This window comes from Hetaerina americana, unplaced genomic scaffold, assembly GCF_022747635.1.
Source record: "Hetaerina americana unplaced genomic scaffold, ioHetAmer1.1.p SCAF_5, whole genome shotgun sequence".
Classification (NCBI taxonomy): domain Eukaryota; kingdom Metazoa; phylum Arthropoda; class Insecta; order Odonata; family Calopterygidae; genus Hetaerina; species Hetaerina americana.
The window spans coordinates 34168647-34187615 of record NW_027287095.1 but is presented as its reverse complement, the minus strand read 5'-3'; the positions used below and the strand labels follow the sequence as shown (position 1 = coordinate 34187615).

At 38.0% G+C, this 18969-nt stretch overlaps 1 protein-coding gene across 6 annotated transcripts in view; it reads right to left on the bottom strand.

Moving 5' to 3' along the window:
- Positions 1-16761, bottom strand: part of Set2 (SET domain containing 2) — a 56514-nt gene extending 39753 nt beyond the window's left edge. For 2 of the 6 annotated variants that reach the window (XM_071593014.1, XM_071593021.1), the window contains exons 1-4: positions 16663-16761; positions 14434-14753; positions 10330-11590; positions 1386-1760 (exon numbers count right to left, since the gene is read on the bottom strand). In XM_071593014.1, the coding sequence (XP_071449115.1) occupies positions 1386-1760; positions 10330-11590; positions 14434-14722 (1925 nt within the window). In that variant the 5' untranslated portion in view covers positions 14723-14753; positions 16663-16761. Of the gene's footprint in view, positions 1-1385; positions 1761-10329; positions 11591-14433; positions 14754-15785; positions 15935-16662 lie in introns of those variants that run through there. The other 4 variants (XM_071593020.1, XM_071593018.1, XM_071593017.1 and 1 more) reach the window with 4 other exon arrangements.
- Positions 16762-18969: the final 2208 nt, after the last annotated feature.

Sequence of the window (18969 nt, the reverse complement as noted above, 5' to 3'; positions counted from 1 at the left end):
TTTTTTTAGCATGCTGTAACAACTGAAGAAGTTATCTGCAACATTTATTTATTTCAGGAGACTACCACAGGAGCTCAGTCATGATGATGAGATAAAATTATGTATGAGATAGGCAATACAGATTGTAAATGAAAAATATTTTATCGTTTTAATCTGGATTAACTATCAAGGGAAATTAGGGAAATAATGCAGTGGCAGACATCAATGATGAAAAAAATGAATGGTAGCTTTGTTTTCAGGTATTTACGATATTTACGTATATTAAGACTTCTTATTTCCAAAGATAAGAAAAAATATTATTTGAGCTTTAAACCCAATTTCCCGCAAGCTGTAAAAAATTGTTAATGAATAATCCCATTGCTGTAAAAAATAATCATATCCAGCTTACACCTAACCCATTAAATTTTTAAATAAATGAGAAGGAGTAAACAGAAATTATCTTTATAACTTGATAGTGAAGTGGCCCAAAATTTTCAATTCCAAGGAACTGAATTACTATTATCAGACTTATATTATGGCTTCGATTTAAAATGTATCAAACTTGAAATTTCTGAGCAGCTCAGTTATGAACATTGAGCAACCCATCAACTTGTTATCATGCATTAGTAGAAAGGAAGAAACCTCACCATGATATTATTAAATAATATAACATTTTACATGATTAAAACAAAATTTTATGTTTTTCCCAAAAAAATCTCAACTACAAGATATTCAAAGAGACTCAAGCTATGCAACTGACTTTTTATAGGCCTTGTCCTATAGAACATTTTATTGCCTTATAGAACATTTTATAGAATTTGAACAAATGTTAGTGTCATGGCTTTGCCAGTTACTTGGACTGAAAATGACCAATTCTCAGGAAAATAAAACCGTTAAGAATATGAGGGAATACATCAAAAGATACCATGTCCCTACCACAATGAGTCATGTTATGTATTCATTGGCCAACAATTTCCATTACATAAGAGGTAGACTAAATGGTAAATTGAGTAAAGGTAATAAGAATGCCTCATAAAGGTTTTAGTGCCTGGGGTCCCATTATACCTAAATGAAAAGAACAGTATATGTTAAGCACAAAAATTACTTTAAAACAACATCATTATAGTATGTGTGTAAAAAAATACGTAAGCATTTATTTATATGCAAGTGCGAAGGCATGTGTAAGGAGTAAGAGGATTCAAAGCTTTCAATTTAAAAGAAGGCCACAGTTTTATGGATAATCTAACTGCCTGGCCTTCCCCATTTAAAAAAGGAACAAAATCGGCTTGCGATCAATATTTTCTTCAAATTTATATGTAACAAACGGTCACTCATTTCCTAAAATTTCCAAGACCAATAACCAAAAAACCTCACACCAATCAATTAACATTGTGGCTTTTACATACCTTTCTGTGAGATAAATATTTTCATCAACTATGTCGAAGTTCCTCAGTCTCTCTTCCATTTCTCTCTCCCTCTTCTCACTCTTCCCTTCGCTGGCCTTCTTCGCTTCGGTCCCGTCGGTCCTGGAAGAGGGAGTGATGAACGTGGAGGGAGGCTGGTCTGTGATGGATGAGCAACACTCGGGGGTGGTGGTGGTAGTTGTGGTCTGGGCGGAAGGGGGGGGCACTGTGGCAGATGGGCCGGGCAGGGACACGGGGGGAGGAGGGGGTGGTGGTGGCGCTTGCAGCCGGGGCGAGGCGGGTGGTGGAGGCGTCGTCCTTGTCTCACCATCGCTGCTCCTCCCCCCGCCCATCTCAAGCTCACTTGAGCGCCTCCACCTGACGGTGAGAGACACCCGGGCGTGAGAGCACTGCTTACTCTGCCACAAACCCTGGATCCACAATTCTGAGCACCTCGGATGGAAAGTTCTTGTACTTTTGGATTTGTACCAGTGTCCAGGGTCAGGCCTAAGCCAAATATCTGAGGTGAGGCCTAAGCCCCCCTTCATTTGACTTGATTTGGGGAATATTTTCAGCTCAAATTTTAAAATTAACATTACCCATATGCCCTAACCTAATTTTTAAGGGTGGCTGTTCCCTAAGCATATAATTATCTACTGTGGCAGGGTGCATTGCAGTCTATAAATTAGTTATGCTTATCAATGAAAATAACTCCCCACTTAATAGAGGTTTTCTAGATCTGCCACGGCCTTCATTCTAACTGTCAGCTTCAACCCCTCCAATATCTCTCTCCATGCACAAAAATTTAATCTTCCTGCTTGTCTTGTACATATTAACATTTACTAAATCCTTTAGAATATAAATGTATGAGTTCATTAGAATAATTAGAGGACTATTCACGTTTTAAATACCATGCAACCATTGATTCATGAATACCACACAACTAATCCATACCTCACCCAAGAAATAAAAGACAAGAAATTTGAGGATCAGATGACACTTAGTAGGAGTGAATCATTGAAGTAGGCAGTATGTACTCTCAAGATTGTGCAAGGGCCTTATTACAATAAGAAGGAATACTTGAGGAGTACTACGGTTCACAAGACACGAAATAACATTCATGGCACCGAGTAACCCATTAATTAATTTTGTAACACTAGATTTTCATTTTCTATTCCCTCTGCCACTTATCACACAATTATGTTAGCCTCACAACTCTCTTAAAATTAGTTTACACTAAGATGTTGCTCATGTACTCCAATGACCACGGGGACCAACCTTATGACATAATGAATTAGCTAAATGCTGCAACACTTTTAAGAAATTTGCACACAGCAGTTACAACTATGCTTTAGACTGTGAATTGAAGATATAAGTGTACCAATTGAATGTTCAGCCCAGCATTATGCCAGATAATTGCAACAATAATAATACTTCCACTAATCCATTGAAGACCATTAAGACTGATTGATCCCTAAACCAAGTAAAAGATGCTCAATAGGTAAATTTAACACTATCTACAGAGTTTTTATGCAAAGTTCACACATAAAAATGCAAACATTTATTTTTATTGGCATATGCCACACAAAATCCAAAAGTCTCCACTTCTTATCAAATTATTGCATGACCTTCAGGATCCCTTAATGAATCAATGCATGGATGCCCAAACTTAAGTGTTGAGAAACTTGGTTCCAGGCAACACTGTACTGTCATGTAGATAGCTACAGTGTCATTTGAGAAAAGTACATAGTCTAACGCAAACCTAAACAGAATCCAACAATCCATTGTGGCATTACGCATCCATAGTCTACACAGGGAAGAATCTTTGAGCAGAAATAACTCAAATGCTTTTCCTTTATGAAGACATTTCACCAAGAGGGACGTTGAATTCTCCTCACACAAATATTTGGAGCTCCTTTACCCATCCTTCCAAACTTACTTACTTCCTGTTTACACAGTAAATGCCACTGGGTAGCTGTTTACTCTTAATCAGTCAATTTCATTTTTATATGGTATTTTAAATCTACTCTTGTTTGACCTTGATCTGTAGAAACAGGAATGACTCATATTTTGTTACTACAAGTGAATTTCAATGTTTTAGCTACATCAAGTTATAACAGAAAGGAAAAACGAATTGAAAAATTGGAAGAGGAGACATTAATCTGATAGAATGTCAATTACTAAGACGCAAAGAAGAATATTGTGATAATTACAGCAGAGAAACTGTCACAAAGAATTAAAGGGTATCTAGTCTGAGAAGAAGAAGCATGACATATAATAAGGTCAAAAACAAAAGCATAAAGTAGCATGATGCTAGAGAAGTTCAAAGTTTATTATGACACAACCTTATCTAATAATGTCAGGGTCCTTCCAAAACCTTGCATGGCCAACAGACTACCTTTAACTATAATTAATGGAGCTACTGCTAATGGGTATGTGCAAAGATAATGATTGTTGAACGTGAATCTGGCTCAAGCAATTTTGAAGATGATCTAAAATTGATTCCAATCTTTATGTACTAAAATGGTGGCTGTATTTCATGCTTTCGAAAATTAATTCTGAATTCCATGGTCAGTCAAGTGGTAACAACACTTCTTGTACGAGGATGACAACATCATACAAATCTTCAATAAATTTTTGTAAATATTTTGATACCTTCGGACATTTTGAACCCAAATGCAAATAATCTATATTAGGTGTATGTATACAGTTGGCCCAGGATTTATCGAGGTAGAACATGGAAAACCTCTTAACTAGACAAACATTTTCAATCACAATACAAAAACTTTGCAATGGAAGTTATTTCTTTAAGCTGGCACACTTGAAACAGCAGCTTTGACAATGCATCTGAAAATCCACTTTAAAATGACGCAGAAATTCTAAAAGTCTCATTTGAAACTTGTTGCAATAAGCCACAGTTGTTTTGTCTGGAGGGTAATCAAAGCCCAAAGCTAGAACTCTTATATAAATTACTATCCACAAAAAGGGCATAAATCCTCCTGATACCATCTTCCTAGATGCCCGATTTGAAGAAGATTCTGGATTAAGGTATTTATTTATTTATCATTAGTCCAAAAAGCAGCACTTTGGCCTTTCCATCGGACATGTAAAATTAGGGAAGGCACCGGACATTAAATTTTCTGGTAAAGACATTTATGATTGGAGTCTATATGAAAAAAGTGTGCTGTTCAGGACAATGAACAGAGAATCACTTCTGCTTTAAAGAGGGTCTTCATTTCCGAGTAACTGGTGCTGTACATACTGTGGCAAGCTGAAGTTATCAATTGTATGACAACAATCAACCAGACAGATAAGTCCCAGAGAATTTATAAAAAATACACTTGAACAACTTACAAAAATGACCTAATATATACATATATATATACTGTAAGGCCCAATTATTAAAAAAAGAGTACAAAAATAAGTATTCAAGTGGAAAAAATCTTCGTTGGAAGAGTTACTAAGTTATGCCATCTGATTCCTTCTCTGGCACCATCCACTTACTACCTTGATCAAAAATTTCCCGGAATTTATTCAGAAAATTAAAAATACAAGTTTATTCATCTAAATCTATATTGTCCCCTTCAAAGTAATCCCCATCGACTGCAACACACTTATGCCAGCGCTTGATCCAATCCTCGAAACATTTTTTATATTCGGTTTTCGGTATGTCCATCAGTGCTTCCTGCGAATTTTCCATTACTTCCTCTCGGCTGCTAAAACGCGTTCCCCGTAATGGTCTTTTAACTCGATTGAACAGAAAGAAGTCACAGGGAGCCAAATCAGGTGAATTCGGTGGCTGCTGGATGGTATTTGTTGCATTTTTCGTCAAAAAATTACGAATAATGATAGCACTGTGCGACGGTGCGTTATCATGGTGCAAAATCCACGAGTTTTCTGCCCACATTTCTGGTCTCTTTCGGCGAATTGCTTCACGCAAACGTCTCATAACGCCCAAATAATACTCTTCGTTTACTGTCTGGCCTTCTGGCAAAAATTCATGATGCACTACACCGTTGTAATCCATGAAAACCGTCAGCATTGCCTTCTTTTTGGACTGAAAACGACGTGGTTTTTTTGGTCTCGGCTCATTTGGTGAACGCCATTCACTTGCCTGATGTCTGGATTGCGTGTCGTACTCATAAACCCACGTCTCGTCTCCAGTAATGATCCTTTTGATGAATGTGGGATCGGATTCAGCCTCGCAAATCATGTCTTTTGCGACGTCAACACGGTCTCTTTTTTGCATGAAATTGAGGTCTTTTGGCACCAACTTTGCTGCTACACCACGGAAACCCAAATCATTAACCACAATGTCTTGGGCGGATCCATAGGCAATGTTCAAGTCCTCCGCTATTTCTCTTATGGTTAATTTGCGGTTATTGACCAACATTTCTTTTACTTTATCAATTTTTTCACCGACTTTCGATGTCGATGGTCTGCCACTGCGTTCATCATCTTCGATTGACTCACGACCACTTCTGAACCGCTCGTGCCACTGGTAAACGACCGTTTTTTTTAGAGAATCGTTGCCGAAACACTTTTCCAACATTTCCAACGTCCGTGCGCCACTAAATCCGTTTTTTACGCAAAATTTAATACAAGTTCGTTGTTGCAAATTTAAATCCATTTCTGCAATTGTAAAAAATCGCCAACACACACAGAGATAGATGTACTCTTGGCTACGTAACTTTTGCAAATGTCAAGTTATGACACTAAGATTTAAAGGGAATATCAACAACAGATGTACCAATTTAACAAAAAAAACAGAACTCAAATCGGAACGATGGGAGCGCCACATGGTGGTTATTCCGGGAACTTTTTGATCAAGGTAGTATATATATATATTTGTGTATATTGTATTATATTATATGAATATATAGATACAAGGGCGATTCATAAAGTATGGTCACTTATTTTTTTAAATGAAAAATCAATGCTTCTTCAATATGAATGCATCGCCATTTAGTGGAAGTGTACGGTGAGAAGTGTGTGGTCATAAAAACGCACGGAAATGTTGCAGGCTCCTCCCCCCGCCTTCTCAATCTTCAATCTTCTCAAACTTCAATCACAATACAAAAACTTTGCAATGGAAGTTATTTCTTTAAGCTGGCACACTTGAAACAGCAGCTTTGACAATGCATCTGAAAATCCACTTTAAAATGACGCAGAAATTCTAAAAGTCTCATTTGAAACTTGTTGCAATAAGCCACAGTTGTTTTGTCTGGAGGGTAATCAAAGCCCAAAGCTAGAACTCTTATATAAATTACTATCCACAAAAAGGGCATAAATCCTCCTGATACCATCTTCCTAGATGCCCGATTTGAAGAAGATTCTGGATTAAGGTATTTATTTATTTATCATTAGTCCAAAAAGCAGCACTTTGGCCTTTCCATCGGACATGTAAAATTAGGGAAGGCACCGGACATTAAATTTTCTGGTAAAGACATTTATGATTGGAGTCTATATGAAAAAAGTGTGCTGTTCAGGACAATGAACAGAGAATCACTTCTGCTTTAAAGAGGGTCTTCATTTCCGAGTAACTGGTGCTGTACATACTGTGGCAAGCTGAAGTTATCAATTGTATGACAACAATCAACCAGACAGATAAGTCCCAGAGAATTTATAAAAAATACACTTGAACAACTTACAAAAATGACCTAATATATACATATATATATACTGTAAGGCCCAATTATTAAAAAAAGAGTACAAAAATAAGTATTCAAGTGGAAAAAATCTTCGTTGGAAGAGTTACTAAGTTATGCCATCTGATTCCTTCTCTGGCACCATCCACTTACTACCTTGATCAAAAATTTCCCGGAATTTATTCAGAAAATTAAAAATACAAGTTTATTCATCTAAATCTATATTGTCCCCTTCAAAGTAATCCCCATCGACTGCAACACACTTATGCCAGCGCTTGATCCAATCCTCGAACCATTTTTTATATTCGGTTTTCGGTATGTCCATCAGTGCTTCCTGCGAATTTTCCATTACTTCCTCTCGGCTGCTAAAACGCGTTCCCCGTAATGGTCTTTTAACTCGATTGAACAGAAAGAAGTCACAGGGAGCCAAATCAGGTGAATTCGGTGGCTGCTGGATGGTATTTGTTGCATTTTTCGTCAAAAAATTACGAATAATGATAGCACTGTGCGACGGTGCGTTATCATGGTGCAAAATCCACGAGTTTTCTGCCCACATTTCTGGTCTCTTTCGGCGAATTGCTTCACGCAAACGTCTCATAACGCCCAAATAATACTCTTCGTTTACTGTCTGGCCTTCTGGCAAAAATTCATGATGCACTACACCGTTGTAATCCATGAAAACCGTCAGCATTGCCTTCTTTTTGGACTGAAAACGACGTGGTTTTTTTGGTCTCGGCTCATTTGGTGAACGCCATTCACTTGCCTGATGTCTGGATTGCGTGTCGTACTCATAAACCCACGTCTCGTCTCCAGTAATGATCCTTTTGATGAATGTGGGATCGGATTCAGCCTCGCAAATCATGTCTTTTGCGACGTCAACACGGTCTCTTTTTTGCATGAAATTGAGGTCTTTTGGCACCAACTTTGCTGCTACACCACGGAAACCCAAATCATTAACCACAATGTCTTGGGCGGATCCATAGGCAATGTTCAAGTCCTCCGCTATTTCTCTGATGGTTAATTTGCGGTTATTGACCAACATTTCTTTTACTTTATCAATTTTTTCACCGACTTTCGATGTCGATGGTCTGCCACTGCGTTCATCATCTTCGATTGACTCACGACCACTTCTGAACCGCTCGTGCCACTGGTAAACGACCGTTTTTTTTAGAGAATCGTTGCCGAAACACTTTTCCAACATTTCCAACGTCCGTGCGCCACTAAATCCGTTTTTTACGCAAAATTTAATACAAGTTCGTTGTTGCAAATTTAAATCCATTTCTGCAATTGTAAAAAATCGCCAACACACACAGAGATAGATGTACTCTTGGCTACGTAACTTTTGCAAATGTCAAGTTATGACACTAAGATTTAAAGGGAATATCAACAACAGATGTACCAATGTAACAAAAAAAACAGAACTCAAATCGGAACGATGGGAGCGCCACACGGTGGTTATTCCGGGAACTTTTTGATCAAGGTAGTATATTTACTCTAGCCAAAAGAGAACGGATCTCATTACAAATTTCACATCACTTTATCTTCAAGTAATATTTAAACAAATGAGCTTCTTAAACTCTGAAATTTTGGGGCTTTTAAAGGAACAAGATGTTGTAATGAAATACCGTACATACAATGTCACAGGCATTCATAGTCGTGCGCAACGCGCCACAGTCCACGAGGTTAAAGCCAACTTTAAACACTTATGGTGTTTATACTGTGACAAATTCCAAAGAAACTGCGGGAGATGCCGCAACAGTAACTTTTAACGAAATGAATGAAATGCACATTAGCGGATGTCTCCGTTAAAAGTTTCTGTTGCGGCATCTCCCGCAGTTTCTTTGGAATTTTTCAAGGTATAAACAGCTTAAGTGTTTAAAAGTTGGCTTTAATCTCGTGGACTGTGGCGCGTTGCACACGAATACAAATGCCTGTGACATTGTATGTACGGTATTTCGTCACAACATCTTGTTCCTTTAAAAGCCCCAAAATTTCAGAGTTTAAGAGGACACCTCGGTAGCTTAAGTGGCTAAAGCACTCGACCGGATAAAAAGAGCTTCTTTTTCTTCCAAATGAGAAACATTAAACATCAAAGCTTGTTCATTTTATTTACCACATTGTCAATATTACCTAAAAGAGAATCTGATTTTAATTTTTTGGCCTTTGCCTATATTGAAAAAGGGCAACAAAATTTCAAGCTGTCATAAGGATTTGAATGAATGAAGGAATCAAGGAAGAAATACACAAGTTTCGCTAAAAGCAGTGATTAAAATATTATGGCTTCGAAGAATAGCATCTGGAATATAGCAGTCAGCACTAGTGTTATCTATACAGATATAAAAATTTATACTTGAGTAATCAATGCACCCTATCATCATCATGTGAGTTAACTATTGAACCCTAAAATTACGGCGGAGTTGCCAAAGGCTGCCAATAACATTTAAGTGACCCTTCAAAATAATGTACGCTACAAAATTCATATAGAAGGTACTTCTCATTAAGCAGTTTAGAAATGTTTCATTGTTATTATTTCAATTGATAATTTACAAAATTCAAATTACACATTAAATACTTCCATTTTCTGCACTGAACAAGGCCTCTCGTTGTATGAACCCTAAAATTATATTTGTTAATTTTAAGAGTGTAGTGAATGTCCTTTTTTTAAATCTAGCATCATTATTCAGTGGACAAGTTTCTTATGGAAAAGGGCTACATTTAATATTTTCTGATGATAGAAGTGCAATGCGATTACACTAGTTATGCATTATTTCAAATGTTGTACAAATAAATTTATACTTGCAAACATATTTGTTTAGTCTATTGGGAAATAAGAAACATTGCTATTATCAATTCCCACCAGACCAACCTGAATCACCGAGGACTGCCCTAAAATATTATTTCATCAGTCATGGTGCACTCATTGATTTATTTTAATTACTACCTCCAACTGGTGATATTTTCAAATGAGCAGATATCAAAAATCAAGAGACCAATTGATTGCAACTCTAAGTTTCTTCTAAGAGACTGGTGCTCCTATATTACTGAGACAAAGACATTGCTTTAAAGGCAATTGAGATACCAAATGCTTACTCCATGATGCCTACAGAGGCACACACCTCATGAGCATTATAGTAAAACTCAATTTTCTTAATAATGCTTGGTTGGGTCCTTCTACCCAAATGCTTTTTAATACCCAAGGGCAAACAGGACTAAAACAAAAAGATAAGAGTAGAGAGAACTAACAACATGCAAGAAAATATCATGAGACAATATTAAAACATAAAACAAAAACCACATACCTAGATTTGACTTTTACAGGCTTGCTGCTATCTTGAAACGAGAGAGGAGGCGATGGCTGGGGTGGCTTTGGCTGTGGCAATGAGGCCACAGGAATGTCTGCGGGGGATGCCGATATCGCTACGGCTGACTGAGTTTCGTGGGGGGCAACGACATTGGACACACTGGTACTTCTCACTCCTCCACTATCCTCTGAGTGGGACTCTGACTTGGTCAAGCCACTCCCTCCACACTTTTTTGCTGAGACAAGGAGTGAACGAATACGACTGCTTCTCCGCCTCCTCCTCAAACCCAAATCCTCGCAATCCAACTCAGGGCAACCAAATGGGATCTCCCCAACCGTCAAACCCCCGTGGGGACCATCCGAAGAACAACTTGTGTCTGTACTACCAGCACGTGTCCTCGATGCTGATTTAACACCGTAATCCTCAATATCACCCGTGTCCTCCTCACCTGTGCTGCTGTCTCTCACTGAACTCCCTCGTTCCCCCTCCTTTGTGACTGTCTCCTGGAGACAGGGCGCTCCTGATGATGCACTGCCCATGATGACAACACTCTCCTCATTGTCCTCCTCATCTTCATCTTCCTCAACGTGGGAGGCAGGGGAGCACCTCGGGAGTGATGCCAACATCTCCCCTTCAATGTCTGATGGGTCCATAGTGTTTTCCTCCCCAATGTTCTCCACTGTGGTTCCCTCCTCCACCACTTCCTCTTCTGCTGCAACAACCATATCCACCCCCTCCTCCTTACCACTCTCCACCATCTCTAGATCGGTCACACTCTCCACCAGTTCTGACACCACCTCCTCTTCGTCAACCCCTGCCACCGTCCATTCCCGGATAATCTCCCCATTCGTATCCTGGCTGGCACTGGTGACCAGCTCCTCTTCCCGATACTCGAGGATGTCCCCGCCATCTTCTGTGCCATACACGGCCCCATCCTGGGGTGGGGCGACCTCCTCTTGGCCCGACTCCGACACTGCTACCACCTCCTCGTAGACCATTGTCTCTTCCGATACCACCTCCTCCTCCACCAGGCCCTCCCACACCTCTCCGCTCATGCACTCATCGTCCTCCACCATCACCAAGCACTCCCCGATGCCGTCCCCGACATCCTCCGCCACCAGCAACATCTCTCTCCCACTAACGTTCTCGTCGCTCTCAATCAGGCACCTCAGCTTGCCATATTTCTTCCCGATGTCCTCTTCCTCAACAAGATGATCACTGAGGGCTCCATTCATCCTCACCTCCACGAACGTGGCACCTTTAACAGCACCAGTCCACATTAAGAGCCTGAATTAACTTTTATAGCATGCAAGCAATAGTGCCCACTCACCAAAACCTCTCAAGAATAACATATATCTACGAGTAGTGTCCCCCAAATTGATTACCCCTGGGTTCCATTTGAAATATATTTTTAGTTCAAATCAAATTATTCATTAAACAACAAAAATAGTTCACCATGGCAGCAAAAAAGCATTAAATTAACAGAAACTTAGCAGAAGTTCAAAATATTTTAGTGCAAAGGGTGTATTAATGATTTAAAGATTAGGGTGATATTGGTAGGCATTAGATGGGGTAGCATAATAATAATAGGCAAGACGAGAGATATATTTAAAGGATATGAACTGAATAAATATGGGTTTAGGTATATGCATGGTACCCAAAGCCTTTCTTATTCTTACGAAGTAAATATTTATGGCTAGTGACAATTATGAGAGAGCTTTAGCTTCAATTGTAAAAAATATTACAAATAGATATGGCATGATATTTTTCTTTACCAAATACACACAAATGAATATTCCATTTAGCCTAGGAAAGACATACTACCCTCTATGAAGTTTTTTATTAAAAAATTTTTATGTCAATAATATTAAAAATTGATAAGAAATTCAATGATTTGGTTCATTAATATAATGCTATTATTATGACCTATTAGGTCTTAACAATTTTAAGGGTAAACTAGGAAGTTTTCAAAGGTGTCAAGTCTTGAGGGGTGTGGCTGGCTGTCATTACCAAGTGTGGTTTCCTAAGTGGGAAACCAAAGTTTAAATGTGAGAAAATTTGCAGCAATAATTTGCAAGGTAAATTATAAAAAGAAGATTATTCAAACTTACTGTGGAGGGCAGATATACTTGTTCTTTATTAATGTACTACCAATATGGTTATGGAGGAGCAAAAAGAAAAGTTGGCTGTAGTTGCCTAGTATTATTCCACAGTAGCCAACTCTCCTGTCTTACAAGTAAAAAAGCTGGTGATATAATTTTATTCGAGCTAAGACACGAATTAAGAGATCTATGGTATAATGAGTGTATAGATATATAGACTGTTAAAAGGTCACCTTATTTGGCCATATAATGAAAAGTGATGTAACATTAACGTAGCTTCTTTCTTAATTCTTAATATTATATATGCCTGTCTTTTGGGGCAGTGCATTCCAGAAACAATGTGGCAATATTGCTTGACCTGGCCATGAGTATTGACTTTTAAACTTCTAAGCCCATGACCCATTTTAAGAAGTAACGATCACAAATGATTAAGACCCACAGATATCCCTTAATGACTACACCATTAATCTTAACAGATTCATCCCCTAAAGAGGAAGCTGAATACTTGATAGAACGAATTTTACATTGTGTTTTTCAAAAGGAAAATGTTTTGTTAGGTGTAACATTTGAGATTCACGCAAAGCATTTTAATATTTAATTTTATTTGAACATCAATGGAAGTCTTTTCAGAATATAGCAATTTAGATCAGCCAATTTAAAAACTTTCAAATGATGCAGTAATCAAATGAGAAACCACATCCAATGGCACTTGAGTGATTATAACAGGCTCAAAAATTTTAATATACAGTATTCTCCCAGGGATTAAATTAATTGTAGCCACCAAATCGAAATCTACTTTGCCACTCCGATGAAAACCTCTAAGGATGTCAAAATTTATATATCCATGCACAATAAGGTCATGCCAGTTTTACACTCAGTTTCATCAAAGAATTACAACTTTCTTTGCAGTACACAGTACAAATATTTTGCTCTTAATTATTCATTCTTACAAATATTTTCTTTAATAATTATTACTACAAGTTATTGCTATTAAGCACTGTAAACATCCTTGAATTTAGAAAGCTAAAATGGTAAAAATGTCAGCTTTTAAATTGCAACTCATTACTTTATCATAAACATCACCATTAACTTTGTTTCCAGTTAGGTACATTTTTGTAATAAATGCACTTTTAAACTGAGATATGAGCCAACCAGAGGCATAGAAAAATTGTTAATATATTAAAGGAAGAAACACACTCAGGCTCTTTGATTTAAATTTGAGTAATTACCAGACTAACACTCACTAATTTTCTGTACTCAGCACACTTATTAAAAAATACATTGGCAAAAATGTTCAGGGTATGAACCTGAACCTTTAGAAAACACTTCTCTTCATTTTATTAAGAAAATACAAAGAGAATCACTTGCCCATATAAATTTAATCAACACCAAAACATATTTCTTAATTATGATAAACTTCCAAGCTTATCTATTGAGAATAGTTTGGCCTTCCATGGAAATGAATTGAATGAAAATGTTTTCCTTCAAAAACAGTTAAAAGAGTAATAAAAAACACTTGCCTGGAGTTTAGCAAGGGTATACAGCCAAATTCTATGGCCTTTGAGTATTTTAATGGTAAAATTCAGAACAGGTCATTAGAAAACAAGACTTAAAATATCCTTTTGGGCATGACTATATAGGATTACGTCAGAATATTTATCATTATCCAAATGCTTGAAGTTAAAATATATTCCTTTAATTTATAATTTACAATTAAAAACAAAATGATTGGTAATACATTGGAACAACCAATGGCCAAGGAGATCCAATAATATTTTCAAGTGAACCCTGTACAACTGAAGGTTCATGCCTTGGTTGGTAAAATATTCTACATCATGCACATCCCAATTTTAGATGGGTAACCCACAGCTGGCAAGGTATAACAATAATATTTTTACACTGTGTAATAGGGTTATAATATCTGAGATACTTAAATGGTTACTCTAGTGAATTCGATACTTTTTCTCATGCATACTCGACTCCACATAGGATTCTTTACCTGAAATGTTGTTGACCACCCCATCAGAATCTTCTGGGATTCTATGGTCTCCATTTTCAACATGAACTTCACTTTCCCCCAAATCCGTTGTACCAACACCATTACCTTCTTCTTCTTCCTCCTCCTCGCCCCCAGCAACAGCAGTGGCTTCGACCACCACGGCCTTTTTCCTAGCCCTTCGCCTCCTAGCAATCATGCCTCGAGCGGCATTAACCATGCGGTTGCTAAGCTGAACACCTTGTGTCAAAAAGGTTTCCCTAAGGCAAACGCCTGCTGCACCTGCAAGCATTCATCTGCATAGTATGTTTGCCGGCCATTCACTATAAAATCGTAAATGAAATATAAAACGTCAATTATACGATAAAATATTTCATACCACGTTAATAGCCTTGCCTTAATTTAAACTTAACTCTAGACGATAAATTTCGTTGAAAATTGTAAAATCGATAACATCACACGATACTCTGAAATAATAATCTACCGACTACAGGGCAGAACACATACACAACGTGGAAATATAAGTTGTTTGCATGTACCACAGATAAAACCTACATTTGCTTTATTACTGATAATGGCTACGCCACTTTCGTACGTCGTACCACTATGAATAAGGGACGCTAAATGAACTGAGTGTGTTAGACTTTATTAGAATTAACGTGAAAATTCAATATTAATAACTAACTAATGAATCTAAATTAACCCACCCGTTTAATGTTTAATATGATTGCGTGGCGTTTAGCCGCTCTATTATTGTCGAAACAATGCACAGACTTTACCACCTTTACCGATAAAACATCCGACTGGCATACATATTGAAAAGAAATGAACATTACCTTGAAATTACAACTAAATCTTGCCAGATGAAGCGGCTGGCAAATATGGTAGCTCCTAATCAATGCGGCGTACATCTACACGACTACTTCAGCCCATGAAACCATCTTCGCCAAGGCTGAGCCGAAAAGGCGATGGTTTTATGTCATCAGTTTTCATTTAACTAAGAAGCAATGGCATAAAAATAATAAAAATGTATTTTTTGGCACAAAAATTATATCATTGTCAATGCGCCTTTGTTATAACAAATGAATTTTTGACTGGGATTGAAGAAAGGTTATTTCCGATTTCACCATTACTTTGGCAAAGGAACAGATTTCATTCCAATCAGTGACATATTATCATATAAGAATTAATAATTATATATTAAATAAGAAGCGGACATTGGATACGAAAAAATAGCGACTTATCTGTGAAATTGGAATTTCCATCATACATTCCATGTTATGTAAATAACGCTGAAATCTGTATATGCTTACGTCGGAATTGTGTTATTTTGCAATTAAGTATTATTATACTACCTTTAACACCTCCGAAGACCTATTGATATGAGTTGTATTCAAGTCAGCATCTCCACGAATATCATGAGGTGCATCGCAAACGAGAGACGAAAGATGGCTGAAAGTGGCACTTCCCCGTGGTTAACGTTCCCGTTCGCACAGCATGCAAAGTAACTTGCCTGACAAAGTAAAACTATCGTTGAACTTAAAATCCACACACTATTTAGTTTCGTGGGTGTAAACAAGGCAAACATGAAAGCCACAAAACGAATCATCACTTCAACCAATCAAAGGGGATTCATATATTTATCGTACTTGCCTGGTAGATTAGGCGTATGAATAATGGAATGGAGTTTTTCTATTACAGACAAGTGATATCATACAACAAAAGTAACAGCTAGCAGCAATGTACACGCCATACATAAATACTTTTATTGTGACTCAACTTGTAACCATGTAAAAAATAGTAGTCGATTCGTCTAGGATATATTTATCTCAATAGTGCTGGTAACGGCACTTAATTATACATCATTCATAAGAATAATTACCAAAACATATTAGCATTTGATGAAATAAAAACAAACACATTGGAACTTCAACTAAACAAATTAATACGATTAAAGAATATAAGATCTCATAACCTGAACAGCCCAAAATGTCTTAACTTGACAAATAATATTTTCATTCGATATGCCTCCATTAAGTACAACAAACGGAGACATGAATAAGAGACATAACATATTAAACATGTGTCTGATAATCACAATACGCCATGTTAAAGACAGGTCTTACCTCTAAAGCAATTTATCGGGACTACTCATGCTTATACACTAGTACATGACAAAACTTTCTAAAAAATTATGCAATTATATTCCAACATCATGAAAAAGAATCTCACCTGTACAATACCTCCGGCATGTTTTCACAGTTTCAGTTCCTTCTTACTCATAACTCATACCGCACAAACATTACTTTAACACTTCCCAAGACGCTGGAAACATGTACGATCAACACGCCACCTATAAGATTTCCCAGGAACTTCAACAGCAGGGAAAAATGATTCTTATAAAAAAACAAATAAAAGATAACTATCCGTTGAGTTTTTGTTCCGCTAGGTGGAAGAAGCTGTGCCTTTCGTATTGAACAACGTTGAATTAGTTCTAGCGTTACCCAATAGAGTGAGCAAAGTGCAACAAAATCTCTTTGCTTGTGGCTCAACGATTGCACTCGCTCCGCAGGCAATTCCATTGCGGGCATTGGGGAGCTACCGAAGTGACTTGTGTGTTTGCAGAAACTCTCGGTATCATTAACTTGTTTCAGTTAACCCTAATTGAGCCAATTTTCAACGGATTTGTCAACGAACGAGGATGGGATCAGTGCGGTGCCATAGGGAAGACCCTTAAGATATCTTTACAGTAATTCTCGAACCGAAGATTTACAAGCCCTATGAAAACAGCGTTGTGTCTCTAGTGAACCTTTCGAACCGCGTACATGAAATCAAGACAAGCGGTAAATGTATGATAAAATGTGGGTGAATAATTATCAACTTGCTCTTACATGTCGTATTTAATTGCATAGAATTGATTGCTTAAAATGTAACAAAATCGAGGTTATTAGCGTCTTATTGGCTTTCAGAATTATATCACATTTTATGATTGTAAGGTAAATCGTGTTTTTCTGCCCCTGATAAGATACTTATTGCCTTTAAACAGTGTATTCTATTAGAATTTTCTAACCATCGTGAAATCCGTTAAAAATTTCACATTTAGTTAAAATTTACTGCTCTATATAGGCCCTTGATTCTTCAAAGGCTCAAAAATAAACCATAAAAAACACAATAAGCACAGCAATCAACCCGATGGTCCGTTTAGTAGGATTATGGTGGACCCAGTATTAAGTTCACACGTCAGGCTGGGATAGAACCTTTCCCTATGGTGGCTATGGTTTCCCAGGAAGATCTGGTACCCGAAAAATCACACAGCTTGGATGGAGCTAAGGGTGCCCGGAGAGACTTTCCCAGGAAAAGAAACCGAGCCAGTAGACCCTTTGGTCAGTAATCTAACCCTCTAACCCTGAAGTACCGAGACCGATCAAAAATAAACATTTCATTTTAATTGTAGGCCATTAAAATCCATCCAACATTAATTAGCATCTCATCAATAAAATTTTTTTTCTTTGTGGGCTACAACGTAGAAGATCATTCATAGCTACAAAGCTGAAAATGATTTTCTATTAACTATCATTATCGGTGGGGACGCGGTAGTCCAGGGGTAGAGAGCATGGGCCTAATGACATGAGGGGTGGAGCCCAGGGAGGCTTGCTCGGTTACGATTCCTGGGCAAGCCTCTTTGGGCTCCACCCAAGCTATGTGATTTTTCAAGTACCAGATCTTTCAGGGAAACTATAACCGGCCCAGGGAAAGGAACTGGCCCCCTACCCTGATGTCTGAATTTCATACGCCGTCGGGCTTAGTACTGGGTGACTAACCGACCTTCGGGTTGATTAGTGTGTTTATGCTCATTATTAGTGCTGAACTGAGCTAGTTATTACACATAACCGATTTCCTTTGGGGTCAATTACATGTCCACGATGTCCGTGGGTGTGATGCAAACGGTTCAGACTATCCACTGTTCTCTAGTTCTCCCCTCGAGTAGGTAAGGGTTGGTCTTCGCCCCTCTGCTACATTCGGTAATCCGTTTCCCCTAGTACCTCCTTGCTATGTCTCGCCATATTGTTCCGCGATTCTAATGGATTCTTTTTTGGGTTTGCTCCTCAGGTCGGAAATGAATAGCGCGAAATAAGGCCTCACCTTTTCTTGCTTTCATTCAACCTCCTTGGGGATATCGTGGCTCAGAGAGAAGACCAAGACAAGGGTTTAAGAGGATTGGGATCGTGCGGTGGTTAATGTACAGGTGTCCGAACCCGAGAGCCCGGGTTCGAATCTAGAAGGTAGCTTGATTTTTCAATCGTATCCCGTTCCCTGCTTAGATTGCTATAGAGAGCGCTTGAACACTAACACCTCTGTAACAAAAGTGCAGCAAAATGCTGCATATGACACATGCTCAATGGGGAAAATTTCATTGGATTTAAAATGAAAAAGTAGTGAATATTGGCGAAACGGAATAGCAAATGAATGTGAGTCTCGGTACATCAGCCTTGCGATACGTGTTTTAAGAGTAAAAGCTTGACAGGATTCATTTACGGT